The 14,962-nt window shown below is 36.4% G+C and overlaps 1 protein-coding gene across 1 annotated transcript in view; it reads right to left on the reverse strand.

Annotated features, from left to right (window-relative positions):
- Positions 1-14,962, reverse strand: part of LONP2 (lon peptidase 2, peroxisomal) — a gene marked incomplete at its 5' end in the record, with an annotated part of 44,127 nt that overhangs the window by 9,822 nt on the left and 19,343 nt on the right. Inside the window, 4 exons of the mRNA XM_010287623.1 lie at positions 1,482-1,624; positions 10,876-11,009; positions 12,084-12,210; positions 12,741-12,891. Of these exons, the coding sequence (XP_010285925.1) occupies positions 1,482-1,624; positions 10,876-11,009; positions 12,084-12,210; positions 12,741-12,891 (555 nt within the window). The remainder of the gene's footprint in view (positions 1-1,481; positions 1,625-10,875; positions 11,010-12,083; positions 12,211-12,740; positions 12,892-14,962) is intronic.

Raw genomic sequence — 14,962 nt, forward strand, 5'->3', positions numbered from 1 at the left:
GTAAAAATTTCCACAGGAGTATTACAAATGGTCTGATGACTACAGTCATTCCAAATCAAGCTAAAGTATATCCACACTACCTTCTTAATTAAAATGGCCTTAAACTGTCTTGTGTGATTTCATTATTGGGCATAGCAGCTTCTGAGGGGTGAAAAGAATGAACAAAGCTGCTTACAATGAAGTCCTTTGCCTAAAAAGAGCAGTCTCTTCCAATTTCTGAAAGTAGAAAGAAATAAATCGGAACACAAATGACCAATGTGAAAGGACTCAGTCAAGAGTCATAAGGTACTGATCTTTTGATCACCTGATCTTCCATGCCTCCCATTCCCCCAGCTTCCACTGCTACCATCATCATCCTCTAACACAACCAACAGTACTGTCTTCTTTTCAACTTGTTTCCTCATTTCTATCCCTTCATTAAGAATCTCTTCCCTGATAAAATCTTCATAGCCAAAAACCTTAGTTCAGCTCTAAAAACTGACTCATTCCTTAACAATCGTTCCATTTTCTCCTGCTTCGCCTGCATATCTTGTCGCCTTTTTATCCTCCAAATCTCATTGGACTCTGATTCTCTCACCTAGGAGAGAGGAATTATCACAGGAGAGTTCTTAAAAGTTTGAATTTTGTCTCTTCTGGAAGTTTTCCATTGCTTTCTATTTTCTCCATAACTTACTGGTTTACTGATCTTTTCTCCAAGATAAAGACAGAAAAATTTAGCGTTCCATCAGCAACTGGTTTCCTGTCATAGTGTTTTATATGCTACTTAACACTCGGTCAGTTCACCTGCACCTGAAGTAAAGCAGAGAATAACTGCAATGTAAATGGTGAAAAGAGAATCTCAAACTAACAAACTAGTGTAATTGATGTCATTTTCATAGAATGTAGCAAAATACAGATGGAGAGACAAAAAAATCTGCAATATGCCTACTGAGGAACAGAGCTGGTACTGGGAATCTGGAGGTGACTGACTGATCATGAAACAATTTTAATAGCGAAGAGTCACATTATTCTAAAGGATGTCTGAGAACTTCTGGTGCAAACTGAAGTGGTTTTAATAGTCAGAAATGCTGACTGGCTTTAAGGAGCTATGTGGGACAGTCCTTAACACAGCTGCCTCAGAGGCAAGACTCCTGGGTTCTACTTTTGGCTTCTTTTCCAAGATCACCAAATATCCCCCAAACAAAAGCAAAGTTGTTATACACTGAAAAAACACCACCACATTCTTAAGCACTGCTGCAGGCATCTTTGCTAACAGAATGTCATGCCATTATGTTATTTATGTACCCCGAATTAAAACAAAACAACACAGCTTCTTTCAGTGAAAAAACGCTTGGTGGAACACAAAAACCCACAGCCAGTCCTACTACTAATAGATTTTTAAAAAAGTTTATATTATATAAACTCAGTCAATAGCAATAAAATAGACAACTAGTCAAACCAGACAGAAACAGCAGTCAAGCAGAAACAAATGAAGATGTTACCTCCATTTCATACATGGGTGGCCCCAGGATATCTTTTAAAGCATGGAAATCAATTAAAATCGGCATTTCAGGTGGCAGAGCCAGGTCAGCTGTGTCACTGATGGATTCTGTTTTTGCGTCTTCTGTGACATGCTCTTTGCAATCTAAGAGAAGAAAATCTAATTTAGGATTTGTATCACTCTTTCTCGACACAGGAATTAAAAAAAATCATGACAGACAAAAATAAAATATTCAGAGAAATGCTCAGAAAGCTCATGAAAGTGTACTTAAACCATCTTTCACAAAAATTTGTCAAATTGAAGATAATGGGGCATCATATTTAATTATTAAGCCTAAACATTTTGTAACTGTTCAGCAAACATAGTATTAAATCTAGAGCACTGACAGAGATGTAACTCGATTAAATGCATTTTAAACTAGGTCAAATAGCAAAACACATTAAGTTCATTTAGGACTTTGCACTGTTTTCCTCAGATTTGTGCAGAAAAACAGTGTTTGTAGGAGATGATCATGTTTAATGTAGTGTAGTATAGAATATGGAGCTCAATGTGGAAACACTGAAAGGTCAGTAACTACTGTTCTTTTTACGTAGGTTTACAACCGTGTTCTCTGCGGTCTCTTTCTGCAAGGATTTAAATGCTTAACTTCTGACAGGAATAATTAAGTTCCGTCAAAGTAAAGAGCATTTTGGCCAGATTTACACACATTGCTTTGCCACATGGCTGCATTACTTACAGCTAGCCCGCATTATGTTCAAGAACATCTAATTTCACCATATCCAACAAGGACAACGTAACTTACGGCTCTGTAACCCTGCCTTCCTCTCTCCACACCCCAGTCCTCACACACATACCCTCAACACCAGCTGACTGGGTGCAGGAGAAGCTGCTACATGTAGATCACATGGAAACCAGCTCTACTGGAAGAAGCCTAACTCACCCAGCGCTGGTGTGCCACCTCCTTCCAGGCTGTCAGATGGAACCACTGCCCCAATACAGCACAGCCCACCTTTATTGCAGCCTATGCAGCACATATTCTGACATTACACTTTTTACTTTGATTTTTATCTCTTAGGACTATTATGGCTTTACTCAATCACCAAATCATAGAATGGTTTGGGTTGGAAGGGACCTTTAAACATCATCTAGTCCTACCCTGCCACCATAGGCAGGGACACTTTTCACTACATCAGGTCACTTAATTCACAAAATTGTTGTCCCTTGTTTGTTCAACAGCCAGTTCAGCATACAGCATACACAGTCCTTAGTGGAAAAACCTCAAGCAATTTCAGTATAACAGCTTCACCTATGGCTTTCGTCTTGAAATACTATACTTGCACAGGGCTCTGCTCTTTTCTTTGTTGGATGAGATATTTCTAAGGTGTCTTGACCAATAATCACTAGCAGCAAAAAATTCCTCAAAGATCAAATTATTAGGCATTTTCAGAAATTCCTACAGGTGTCATATACTCTTCAGGAAGGGCTGTAAAACCCAGTTAGCCTGTCAGTTCTGAATGCATCATCAAGAACGGACCACATAATTAAAGCAATAGTTATGGATTCAACAGTGTGCTCTTTCCTTCCTCCATTTATAGTATGATTGTATTTCTTACCTATACAATTGCTTCCTTAGCAGAATTTCCTTAGAATTTCTGTTTTCTCTACAAATGTGTGTTCTATACAAGAGTGAACTGTAATGGGGACCATACAAATATCAAAGCCTCAAAACTGTTTTAAACCAGACTACACAGCTGGTTATTTGCATAAATAAGCTCAAGAACTTAAACATCATTGGTACCAGGCCTACACTGCACATTTGCTCAAGCAACTGTACACAGAAGGAGAACGTAAGCAGGGAGTCATTTTCTCAACAGAATTTGATCCGGATGCAAAAGGTTCTGTGCCATTTTCTCGAGAGCCCAAAGCAATATTTTAGTGAAACATCACTATCGGATGCAATGCATCAGAGCAATGAAAAATACTTGAACAATCCAGATGTTTCTAAGGTTCTATGGCAGTTTTATGGCAATGCCTCCCTGCCCTAAGGCTGCCATTAAGATAAGCATTGTACACATATAGTGAAGATACTTATTCCCACCCCAAATACATGAGCATAAGATACATTTAAAGTGATAGTCTATTATGCAGGAATGTATATTAAGCTTCAAGACTTCTGCACCATATTTTGGGAAATTACCCGCTGTTGCTTCCTTTCTTTGAATTCTTTTTTACTTTCAATGAAGAAACTGTCTTCCTGTGCATATTAATGCATGCACAATAATTGTAGATCCAGGAATTTAAACAATTATAGAAAAACACAAATCAATGTCTACTTTATTTAATATAACATTAAGAGATGTTCTGTGCTGCAGAAGTAATGGATGAAGACAGAAACTTGCCTTTCACAAGACTGAAACTATCGTTTTATTAATCCCAATATATAAAGGCCTTTTTACAGTTAATTTTGTTGGCAGTGCAATTCTCACTAATGACTTCATACAGTATCAAGGAAAACATTCTACATCACTATTACCATAATAACACCAACTCAGCTTTCATTCAGGACTCAAATCTAATACTTATTATCCAACAGCCACTAATCTTTCCATTGTACAATTCATTGCTCCATGCATAAATCCCATTCCTTTACTGTAAACACTGCCTTAAGTCAGATGGCCCTCCTGGTGTTCCAGCATGTCTTCATATTTTTGTTGACTATTTCTGTACATAATAAAATTCAAATACATAAGTATTAGCAAGCCTAGGAAACGCAATCCTGCATGCTATTCTTGCAACTCAGACTGCAATTTCAATGCTACAGATCTTTAGAACCTGCGTAATTTGATATGAAAATTCATATTTTAAAATAAAACTGAGTTTAAAAAAACAACTGCTTTTGTTCTATACCGAGATTTTACCACCTAAAACCCACAATTTCCCATTTCTGCCTGCTCTTATTTCACCTAATTCTATGTATACAGCTGAAGGAGACTGACTTCTCATAAACAAATCAGTAGGTAATTTTTGAGGCCACCTGCCCTATTAAAAGAATCAGAAACTGTTTCTTTGAGTTTATATAATCTAATTAGTAGACCCCATTTTATAATCTTTAACAATAACAAACTCCATATTTTTCTAAAAATATTAACCTAAATTCTGACATTATCTAATTTTCTATAAAAGCATACAGCGATGTCTCAAAATATAATTACAAACACTAACTTCTTCTTTGAAGTAAAAACCATCTTCTTTTGTCACCTTTGCAGAAGTGCTGACTATGAAGAATCTATAAAGATGCAACTAATTCAGATTTCCATTAGTCATTACAAATACATGTTCCCTACCTACCCCAGAGGAACAGCCATAAACCACAGTACAAGTTAAATGATACATTTATCTAAAACAAGACAGTTAAATCAAATTTCCAGAAACAGAACTTTTGGTTCGGCCAACAGCTTAATCATCTTACATTTTGAGTTAAGTTGGAGAAATAAGCTAAAACATCAAAGTAGTGCCCTTAACAGAGCTCCACACTGTACTGGAGGAACCACCTTCTGATCTACTATTACAATACTCCTTAAACCAAAGCAGCATGGCGTTGAGTTGTTTTAACATTAAAAAATTGGAAAAAAAGAAAAAACCCTACCACTACACCCAAAAACAAACAAAAAACCCACCCAAAAAAGCAAACAAAAAAATTCAAAACACCAACCAACCAGCAACAAAAAAGATTATGTTTGTAAAATTTTGAAAGCAGAATCTGCAGCTACTCAGCAAAGATCACGACAATGTTCTGCAGGAATCTGCCTTCGCAAGTTCCCAAAAGAAAACAAAATCTTGCATGTAAATACTGGATTTTTAAGAAAATGGACTCCTAAGAAAACATACTGACAATGAACTACTACATGTAATTCAGCATTTAATCTTTTTACAGATTTTTTTGAAACTCCATGGACAAACACAAGGATTTAAGAATTTAAGACTGCTGCTTTCTTCCAGTGATATAATGGAAGTGAGTGAATAGAAGAGCCTAAACTTCCTCAACATGTAGCAAGTTCACAGCTCCCCATAAAATGTATTTAAATTAAGTACTAGTAATACATAAGTCTTAAACTCAAAGATTTCTAGCCGTACTTACTGGACAAGATAGAAGAATATAATAGAAAACTAAGATTTTTAAAAACAGCTTTAAACATAAAATATTCTGATTTGCTGAATGGCTATGAAAAGTTACAAGAAAGAACACAAGCATGAAAGAAAAGGTTTCAAGTTTGTTGTCAATGAAAGGGAAAAGAGCATGTTCTTTTCTCTCAGTTGATTTACTAGCAGATGCTTCAGCACATGACAGACAGATCCAGAATTCTTTTAGCTCCTCCAAACTAACTAACAAACTCCACAAAACTACATTTAGGTAGGAAAGGATGGGATTGCTCCTGTTGACAACAGTCCACATTCAAAGCCAGACATGAAACCACATCTTAGAAGCAACTTTCCATTGTTCAACTTAAAACTTACGCACTACATACTCAGGCAGTGTTACTTCCAAAAGGATTTTCTTTTGGAAAGGAACTCCTTTATAGCACCTCAATCCCACTAACACTTACTTGTATACTTAAATTTAATGCTATTAAATGTGCATTTCCTCTCCCAGGATCAGAACATTTCTCTTTCCAGAAAATAATTACATTCCATCAATCCTGATCTAGAATAACAACATGTACTTAAAGCACTTGAATTTGAGGTTTTCATGCAGGAATATCTAGATAAGTTAACATGGTTAAAAAAAAAAAAAAAGGTTTTGTATATAAATCCAACTTTTCATAACATTTTCGCCCTTTTGGCCTGAAACAGAAAAGACATTCCAAGCAATTTTTAGAAAGAACCACATAATACAGTCTGCAGAGCCGGTAACTATACTAACGCCGGCACAGCTGGGCTCAAACTTCAGTGCCTACAGCCATACCACTGTGGCACTTTACGCCGATCAGATTTCATAAACTGATTTCCCAGTGCTGCACTGGGAGATCCCATGCCACTGGAAATGCCACATTTTGGCTAGGCATAGAACATGTGACTTTTTGCAAGAGCAGTGATGTTAGCCCAGCTGTATTAAGGCCCTTACATACTTACATACATATGAAAAACATGCAAAGGCCCCCACAGTCATGCATAATAACATTTTGTGAATAAAATGCATTATGCCCAACCTGAGGGAAGGGGCGTAAAGACAACACATTTCAGTTCACATTGACCACTTCAGTCAAACTTGCATTTAAACAAACCCACGTGGGAGTAGAACAAACTGTATTGTATTACTGGGTTATGGAAATACTTAAGTATTTTCAAAGCCTTGGTTCCAACATGCATAGAATCCTCATTTAATCACTTTTAGTTATTAAATATTACCTTTGCTAAACCTCCTTTCAAGTCTGAATTAGACAAATCATTTTTCACTCTTGGTTTCAACTGCTGTATCATGATATGATACCTTAGTGCACAGTTGCCGCATTGTATTCCCAAGGCAGTTGCACTAAAATAGGAAGGAGAGTTTCACATGCTTTTGTGACTCCTAGAATTTCTTCCAGTGTCAAAGACTAGATGAGTGTCTCATAAATCTTAGATAGTGTTTCAGTAAAATATCAGATAGTGTTACTGTACACAAGGATGACTCCCTGGAGAGGTCTGAAAAATGATTCCATTTGCTTTCGCTGAAGTTCACTATACAAATTCAATGACTGATGCAAACTAACACTCCTCCACTTGCCAACTTCATCATAAAGCTCAGGAGTTCAAGGAGCAGGGAAGGCAATACAAAACTGCCAGTGCACTTCAGTCATGCATTTTTGGAAAGAGCTAAACACGGCTTGACTGCATACCTCCTAGCATCAGTTCTGCTATGGTAGGTATCCTCCATTTTTAGAGCCTACTATCAAAGAGTGTCAAAAGCCTGATATGTACAAAGCCTGAAAAGAGGTGCTCCACTTTGAGCGAATAATCTCTTCTAATCAATATAATGATGGAAATGTTGTGGTTCTACCACCTAGTATCTTTCAAATTTTATTACAAAGCCACAAGCTAGAAGACACTCAGCTGAATAAACGCAATAGGCATCATGTTACTTTCTGATATGCTACAAATCATACACAAAACATGCTTTAGCAAGTTACAGTCTACAAGGCAAGCCTGTAGCTTGCTCTCTCATTTTCCCAGCTCAGGACATACGAATGCACTAACTGTAGAGTCTCAATTCCACATCAGTAACTGACAAATGCATAAAGCAAAACTGAATTATAGGTCTTTTTATACAGATAAAGAAAAAAAAACCCCAAGAAATAATTCTAAATGAAACTATTAAGATACAAAAACTTGATTAACTATTCTGAGTCATTCATTATATAACATAAAAATTCATCATCACTATGCACAACTGCACAAATGTCCACTCATCAACAGGAAAGAAAAAATTCCAAAGAAATAAATTTAGGCTACAAATCCCATTATTTACATGAACTTGCAAGTATTTGGGGATATTTCCAAGTTTTGTTTTAAATACTTGGTTGCTTCCAACAGACTGAATGAAAACTAAACAAAAATACTTTTAAAAAGAGTCCTACTCTCATACACTCGCAACAAGTGACACATTCTGTTAAAAATACAGCAGGATAGAAGCACGTTATTAATACAACATGAAACACATTTTGCAGACTGCACCATTCTATACATGTCTTCGTAATACTAGTTTAACTATAGAGCCACCTGTCCCTTGGACTCCCTTTTATTAATAAAGCTTTTTCTTATGGACACTTTCAATTCCAGAAGCACAAAGGCAAGTCTTCACAGTTCTTTTCTTCTGGGCCTCCTCCAAATTGTGTGTCAACAAAAAATACTAGCATTTTGCCCTCTTTTGAAGCACTTAAAGGCTTGCTATTTTCACTTTGGTCCAGTACTTATTCTAAGAGTGTTTAATTTTAACAGTGTAAATACCTAAGTTGCAAGTACAGTCCTAATTTAAACATTGTAAATACCTGTCTCACTGGATTGAAACGTCTAATACAGTTCCTTTTTGTTCCTTGCTTTAATAGTAAAATGTTTCTTCTTACAGTGTCAGGAGTTGTGGTCTGAACCTACTTTTCGTTTATTTTATCAGAAGGGCTTGAAGAGCAGAATGACACTTTTTTTTATTCAGCAATTGCATTAGACCTTTTAAACACATTTTAGACACAGCTACCCTTCAATGCAAAGGAATACTTAAAAAATATGACTCATCAAAATTATTAGCAAAAAAGCAACAGTAGCAAAGACACCTGATACTGCTTGATGCTAGTAAGCCTGGCCACCACAGCCCTTCAGTGTTCTGGTTGAAGAGCAAGTTCAGGCATCACAGAAGTATCGACAAAGTCAGTGTTTGACTTCAGAAAAACCCAGCACAAAGTAGAGAAGGTAGACAAGATGCACACAATGTAAGTGGAAAGAATTAATACAGATGTCTTAAAAGCTCTTCCTTCCAATGTAGGTGAGACAATATAAACTGCACAGTTTTTCATGCATGCACAACCACTGCTACTGTGAGAGTTCACTTTCTTTAAGCCAAACATTCAGACAAAACTGAGCTGAATCCAACTAAGCAAAAACTCATTTGTAGACTAAATTCAATCTTCTGATATTACAGTTTCCACAGACATTATGATGATCTTGGAAAACTCAGCAAGGTAAAAGAAGATTTAATTTTCATAAAGGAAATACTGAGTTAGGGAAAAAAGGCAAGGTAAAGCTGAAAGATTGTCAATAAACAGATTTCCAGAGATATATTACAGAAGTTTTTACTAGGGGTAAAGCTCTTCTTCATATACTCTTCTAATTAATATCACTGTTTGTACAAGTATCGGTTATATTTCCTCCCCCAGGTTTTACTCTCTGAAAGGGTGGGGGCACCATTCGGACTTCTAAGCTGCCTTATTTTAAGAGGAACAGATAATGAGTGTCCTTATTTGTCCTCCTCTAAACCAGTCCAGAACTATTCTAGTTGAACAGATGTTAAAACTTAGAGGTTTTTTCCACATTGGCTTAGTTGTGGAATCTTTCACAACATCAAAGCAACAGGGGTCTGTTTAGTATTTTAAGTTTGTGAGTATTCTGCAGCAAAAGTAAGCAGCCATTCTGCAGTGTTTGCTTTCTGGTGTCCTCTAGCACACAGTTGCTCTCTGACAGACTGGCAGTATTTCTTGTCATAAAGCATCAACTGGACTCATTGCAGTCTTTTAAAAACAAACAAACAAAACACCCGACATCCTGCTTGCTAGATTTTTTTTGAGACTAAGGACTATCCATGTTTTAGAAGTTCAACTTCAGGTTCAGATTCTGTCTGTTCACATTTATCATCTACCTTGAACTATGGGCTCCTGCAGACATCTAGGGCTGCAACAACTACTCTGAAACCATCAGCAGAAAATTGCTGTGTACAATCAGATCCTCCATCAGCAACTGGCTGGAATAAAAGCACAACCGTATATGCTCTCATGGTATGTGTCACCAAATAAGAGTATGGATGTTCAGCTCCATTTGTATTAAAGAGTATGAATGTTCAACTCCATTTGTATTAAAGAGAACATTAATTTGGGGACGAAAAAAGGAGCCATCAGCAGTCGCATGTTGCACATGAACTGGATTATGGGCCTGACTTCTTGCTTCCCCCCTTCTATTTCAAGACTAGAAAGAGGTCTACCTTTACTGGTGAAGCAGCTACCTAAGTATTTTTGCTGTTTGAGAATTTTATGTTCAGTTTTCATTCAGTTTGTTGGATGACCGGGAATGATAAATCACTATTGTCTGTATATATGGGAAACAACAACAGTCTTACTGAAGCTGACAAGTTACCAAAGCTACAAAAGACTTAGAATAAGCACAGTCTTAAAGGCACACAAAAACAGCCCCTAAACCTTCCTAAATTTCAAACGCATTTATTTTAGAGTACAACAAAATAACTGGATTGAGTTCTGAGCTTGTAGAGCATGCACAGCACAGTTAAAGAACCTCTTTAAATACAACAAATAAAGCCATGCTTAGTCCTTTATTAAAGAAGAAAAAGTGAAAACATGCATAAAAAAGCTTAAGAAGACATAAAAACATCCACAAATCATAACTGCATACCTATGATATGAAACAGATCCACAGTACTCTTCAATTACCAACTGGCAGGCTGAAATTACTCTACTTATGTCCCAAGCCATAATTCAGCACTACTTGAACCACGGAAAATAAGAATGTCACTCTATTTGCAAAGCTTTAAAAACAGAGCCATTAAAGAAGCAGAAGAAAGGAGAAAATGTTGATAGATTAGCTTTGTAGCGACTACGTCAGAAGTTTCCTTTTTAATAAAACATGCAAAAGATACACACCTTCTCCTTCACCCACTTCAGCACGATCTGGCTTTGTTTCTTTGTGCTGTCCTTCTGCCACTTTCACTGCCACTGCTCTGCAAATAGCTCCCAGCTTCCGATCCAGAGAGCGGACTCCTGCCTCTCTAGTGTATCTAGAGAAGAGACAAGTGTTTTACTGGTGGATATTCTTTGTAAGAGATTTCTTTTGAATGTAAACACACTTTCTTTTTAAAAATACATCCAAATAAAATGAGATGTGAAAGGCAGGGAGACCTCAGGCTGCTCTAATAAACAGGAAAAAAATGTAATGTGCTTTCACAAAAATAATTGTAGTTTGCTGATAAAACTGTAAAGAAAGACAACCTACTGAGTGAGACGACAGCATGACAACACCTGGTGTCAAACCTTAGTGAAATGCTAAACAATGTTCCAATAGCACTGAGTTCTTCACAGATGCATAAAATGAAAAGAAAGGACTATTTTAAAACTCAAAATATAGTTCACTGAAAGTTGAGGCACTGACTGTGAAAGAGTATTTTCTTTTAGTTTACGAATTAAAAAGAAATGCCAGACAATAACGCTCACTAAATGCCAAAATGCTGTTCCTGGTCATAAAATACTGCAGTTCATTGAATAGTGATACACTTTTTCCACTAGAAATGAGTTAGTTTCAAGTCCAAAAGAAGTTCTGATCAGTATCTTTCCTCCCACATCCAATAAAAAACTAGTTCTAATTAATACAAGCTATTTAAAAACCTACATTTTGATTTTTTTCAACCTAATCCCAATGTTTAGACACGTGGCCCATCAAGTCATATGAAACAGAATGTTAATTCCCATTTTTTCTATGAAAATGAGAGAAATAAAGCTTCATTCTTTAAAATAAAGGTGAAGACCATGGCTTCACACACTGCATCAATACTAGCTTCAAGTGTTTCTATTTATTCATAGTGCCTTGCCAATTGTGTCAACACAACTGATTGAGAGCCACACTCTGAGAACCAGTTGAAGTAATTCTCTAGAAAAGGAAGGATGATTTGGTTTACACAGCAGAGCCAGACAGAGCTCAGGAAAGAGCAATTCCATAAATTACCAACTGCTGAACTTCTGCAGCTATTAAGGACAATAGATCTTAAGAAATGTTTTGTGTTATCACTTTATAAATGATTTACTAGTTACCAGAAAAAGAAGTTATTTAAACTTAAAGCAATGAATAACAGATTTACCTGGTAATTATGTCCAAAGTGGTTACTTGTGGAATCTGTATTTGCTGTGGAGTCAGGCCATGTTGTTCAAGCTGTTTAGGAATCAAGTGTCTATGTGCAATTTCAATTTTTTCTTCTTGTGTGTATCCTTCAAAAGAAAAAGCCTATGTTTACTATCTTTTTGCTTATACACTACGATATAATCAAATTTCTTACCATTTATAATTTTAACTGATTGACTTTAACAAAAATACTCAGCTGTAATTTAAAAGGCTGTTGGTATGATACTTTGTGGTTATTTGTAATGTCACATGAACAAGAATAATAGAATTTTAGTGTTTCAAAGATCCCTTTCTTCACTGGAATCTTAAAAAGATGCATCAGCCAACAGCCAGTTAGAATACAAACACATCAATTCGTGAAAATATCATTACAGAATGTATCAATGTATTTCCATACATCTGGAACTGAATTTTCCTAAGTAAAATGCTGAATTTCATTCTCATGCTAGAGACCATAATGGAGGCATCCCAACTAGTCTCTTTTAACAGTTCTGGCCATTCAGTCTAGATTCCTGGCAGGCTTACCTTAAGGAACTGCTTTTCATTTCAGGAAAAACACCCCCACATTGTTTAAGGACTTGCAATAGCCACTTCAATGAAAACACTGTAGTGTTACCTGGAACTTGAATAATTTCCATTCTGTCCAGCAGAGCAGGTGGGATAGTAGCTGTGGTATTGGCTGTAGCTATAAAAAGGACTTGGGACAGATCAAATGCTACATTTAAGTAGTGATCGGTGAAACTGTGATTTTGTTCTGGATCCAAGACCTTAATAAGAGTGAACACAAAATTGATGCAGTTGCTCAATTAGGAGTAAATAAAGTATGCACAATTTTACTACATTCCATTTGGGTCTGTCAAATTTGACTTTACGTTCATAAAATATTTTATGAATGTTGCTAAAGCCTGACCCTCAATATCCTGCCTCGCTCTGATTACTCTGTAATTACATTCCACACCACATGCAAAAAAAAAAAAGTTATTTCCCTATTAGTTCTTTTTACCCTTTTCTAAAGATGGCTGTGGCATTTCTCCAATCATCAAGTACCTCCTGTAAACTATCTCCAAGACCTTTCACAGATGGTAGAGAGCAGCCTTTCAAGGACTCTCGGCACCCTTGGAAAAGCAGCCCATGTGGTCCCATGGCCTTGTATGGAATTCTCTCAAGTAATCTCTGACTCCAACCCTTATCTGCTGCCGGTAGCTCTTCTTTCTCTAAGCACACTAACCTGAGAGATTTCACTGTGAAGACCAAAGGGAAGAACATAGATTATCTCAGCCTTATCTGCTGTCCCTAAATCACCTGCCCCACTCATTCAGCTTTGTCCAGCCTTTTGCTACTAATGTAGTAGTAGAAGCTCTTCTTATTGCCCATGACATCTCATGCAAGTCATGCCTCTAGCTGAGCTCTGGCTTTCCTAACACAATCTTTGCATCTTTCTTTTTTCACCCAATTTTGTGATTAAAAAAATGGAGACAAAATTAAACAAGCACTGAAGAATAACACACAGTCTGACCAACCTGAAAAATTTACTCATCCAACACTGGCATATATCTAAGCTGTTACTTGAATAAGCTGTTTTTCTGCATGAGGTGAGAAATATTCTACATATGTGGATCACAAGTGTACTAAGGTGCTGTCCAGTAGGTTTTTTAACATTGCTAAAAATTGGAAGTTCATTGTATATAGCAATCTACACTTCGCTTCCATATCATCACCTATGAACCACCTTCGTTCCACCCCAGCCTTAAAGTACTGCTACACGTTTCCTTCCCAAACGATGAATTATCAATACTACACCAACATAAATCTCACATTACAAATAATGAGACCTATGGATCTGTTGAGAAATAGCACACTGCTGTCAAAATAATTTATCTGTCTATACCCAAATGAAAGCACCCCTTGTCTTAGCAACTTGAATTACAGCCAAGAAGAGTGTTCATAATTCTAAAAAACAAGGCTTGAGCACTTCTTAGCTGGTTATGAAAGAAAAAATTCTGAATTTTCACTACTCTTAAATTCTGTTCAGTCTTTCAAAAGTTAAAAATCTGTAGAACAGAAATGTTTTATGATTACAACAAACTAGCAAAATACTTTTTTTAAAGAATGCCAGAAATACAGCAGAGCTTTTTAAAAAATAGAACAATTTCTCATTTTATTTTTAAGTACTGCACAGATTTAAGACTAATATTTGGAAATGTATTGCAACTGTAATAAAATACAAGTTATATGTTCCCCTTAATAGTGAAATCTTAAATCATACTGAAGCATATGCCCAAATTCTAAAGCTCAGGTTGGAACTCAGTGAATGTTATCGTTGATTGGCTATAAGCTATTCAAAAGCCTCTTTTCTTACCCTCTTCAGCAGGCAGCTGCTATCATTTACTCCCTTCTTTACTGATGAAGGCAAAGGCCTTGAAGTATCCTGACTAGCCAAGTACACTGATGCATAATTCATTCAGAGTTACAGATGTCTCTTACCTCAACTAGTCCTACAATCTAGTCCTAAAATGCAGGGGGACACAGCAATAAGCAGCGTATCAAAGCACAGCATCTACAAACTGTCTTCAAAGAAAGAAATCTATACCAAATATTAGTCTCCCATTCAAAGTCTGCTCTTGCCAATTTTTCAAAAGTAATTCAAACAGTAAATACTAATTCAACTTAGCCTTTTTTTCTTTTTTACACTGAGAACACAGTATTTCCACAAAATTCCAGTCTGTTTACTGAAGCATTTGCAACTACTTCCAAAAAAAACCCATGTACTCTGACAGACCAAGTTGTTTTTTTTATAACATTTATCAACTGGAAATTCTTATGAATCCTACTAAGTGC

The sequence above is a fragment of the Phaethon lepturus genome, unplaced genomic scaffold (assembly GCF_000687285.1).
Source record: "Phaethon lepturus isolate BGI_N335 unplaced genomic scaffold, ASM68728v1 scaffold12240, whole genome shotgun sequence".
Classification (NCBI taxonomy): Eukaryota; Metazoa; Chordata; class Aves; order Phaethontiformes; family Phaethontidae; genus Phaethon; species Phaethon lepturus.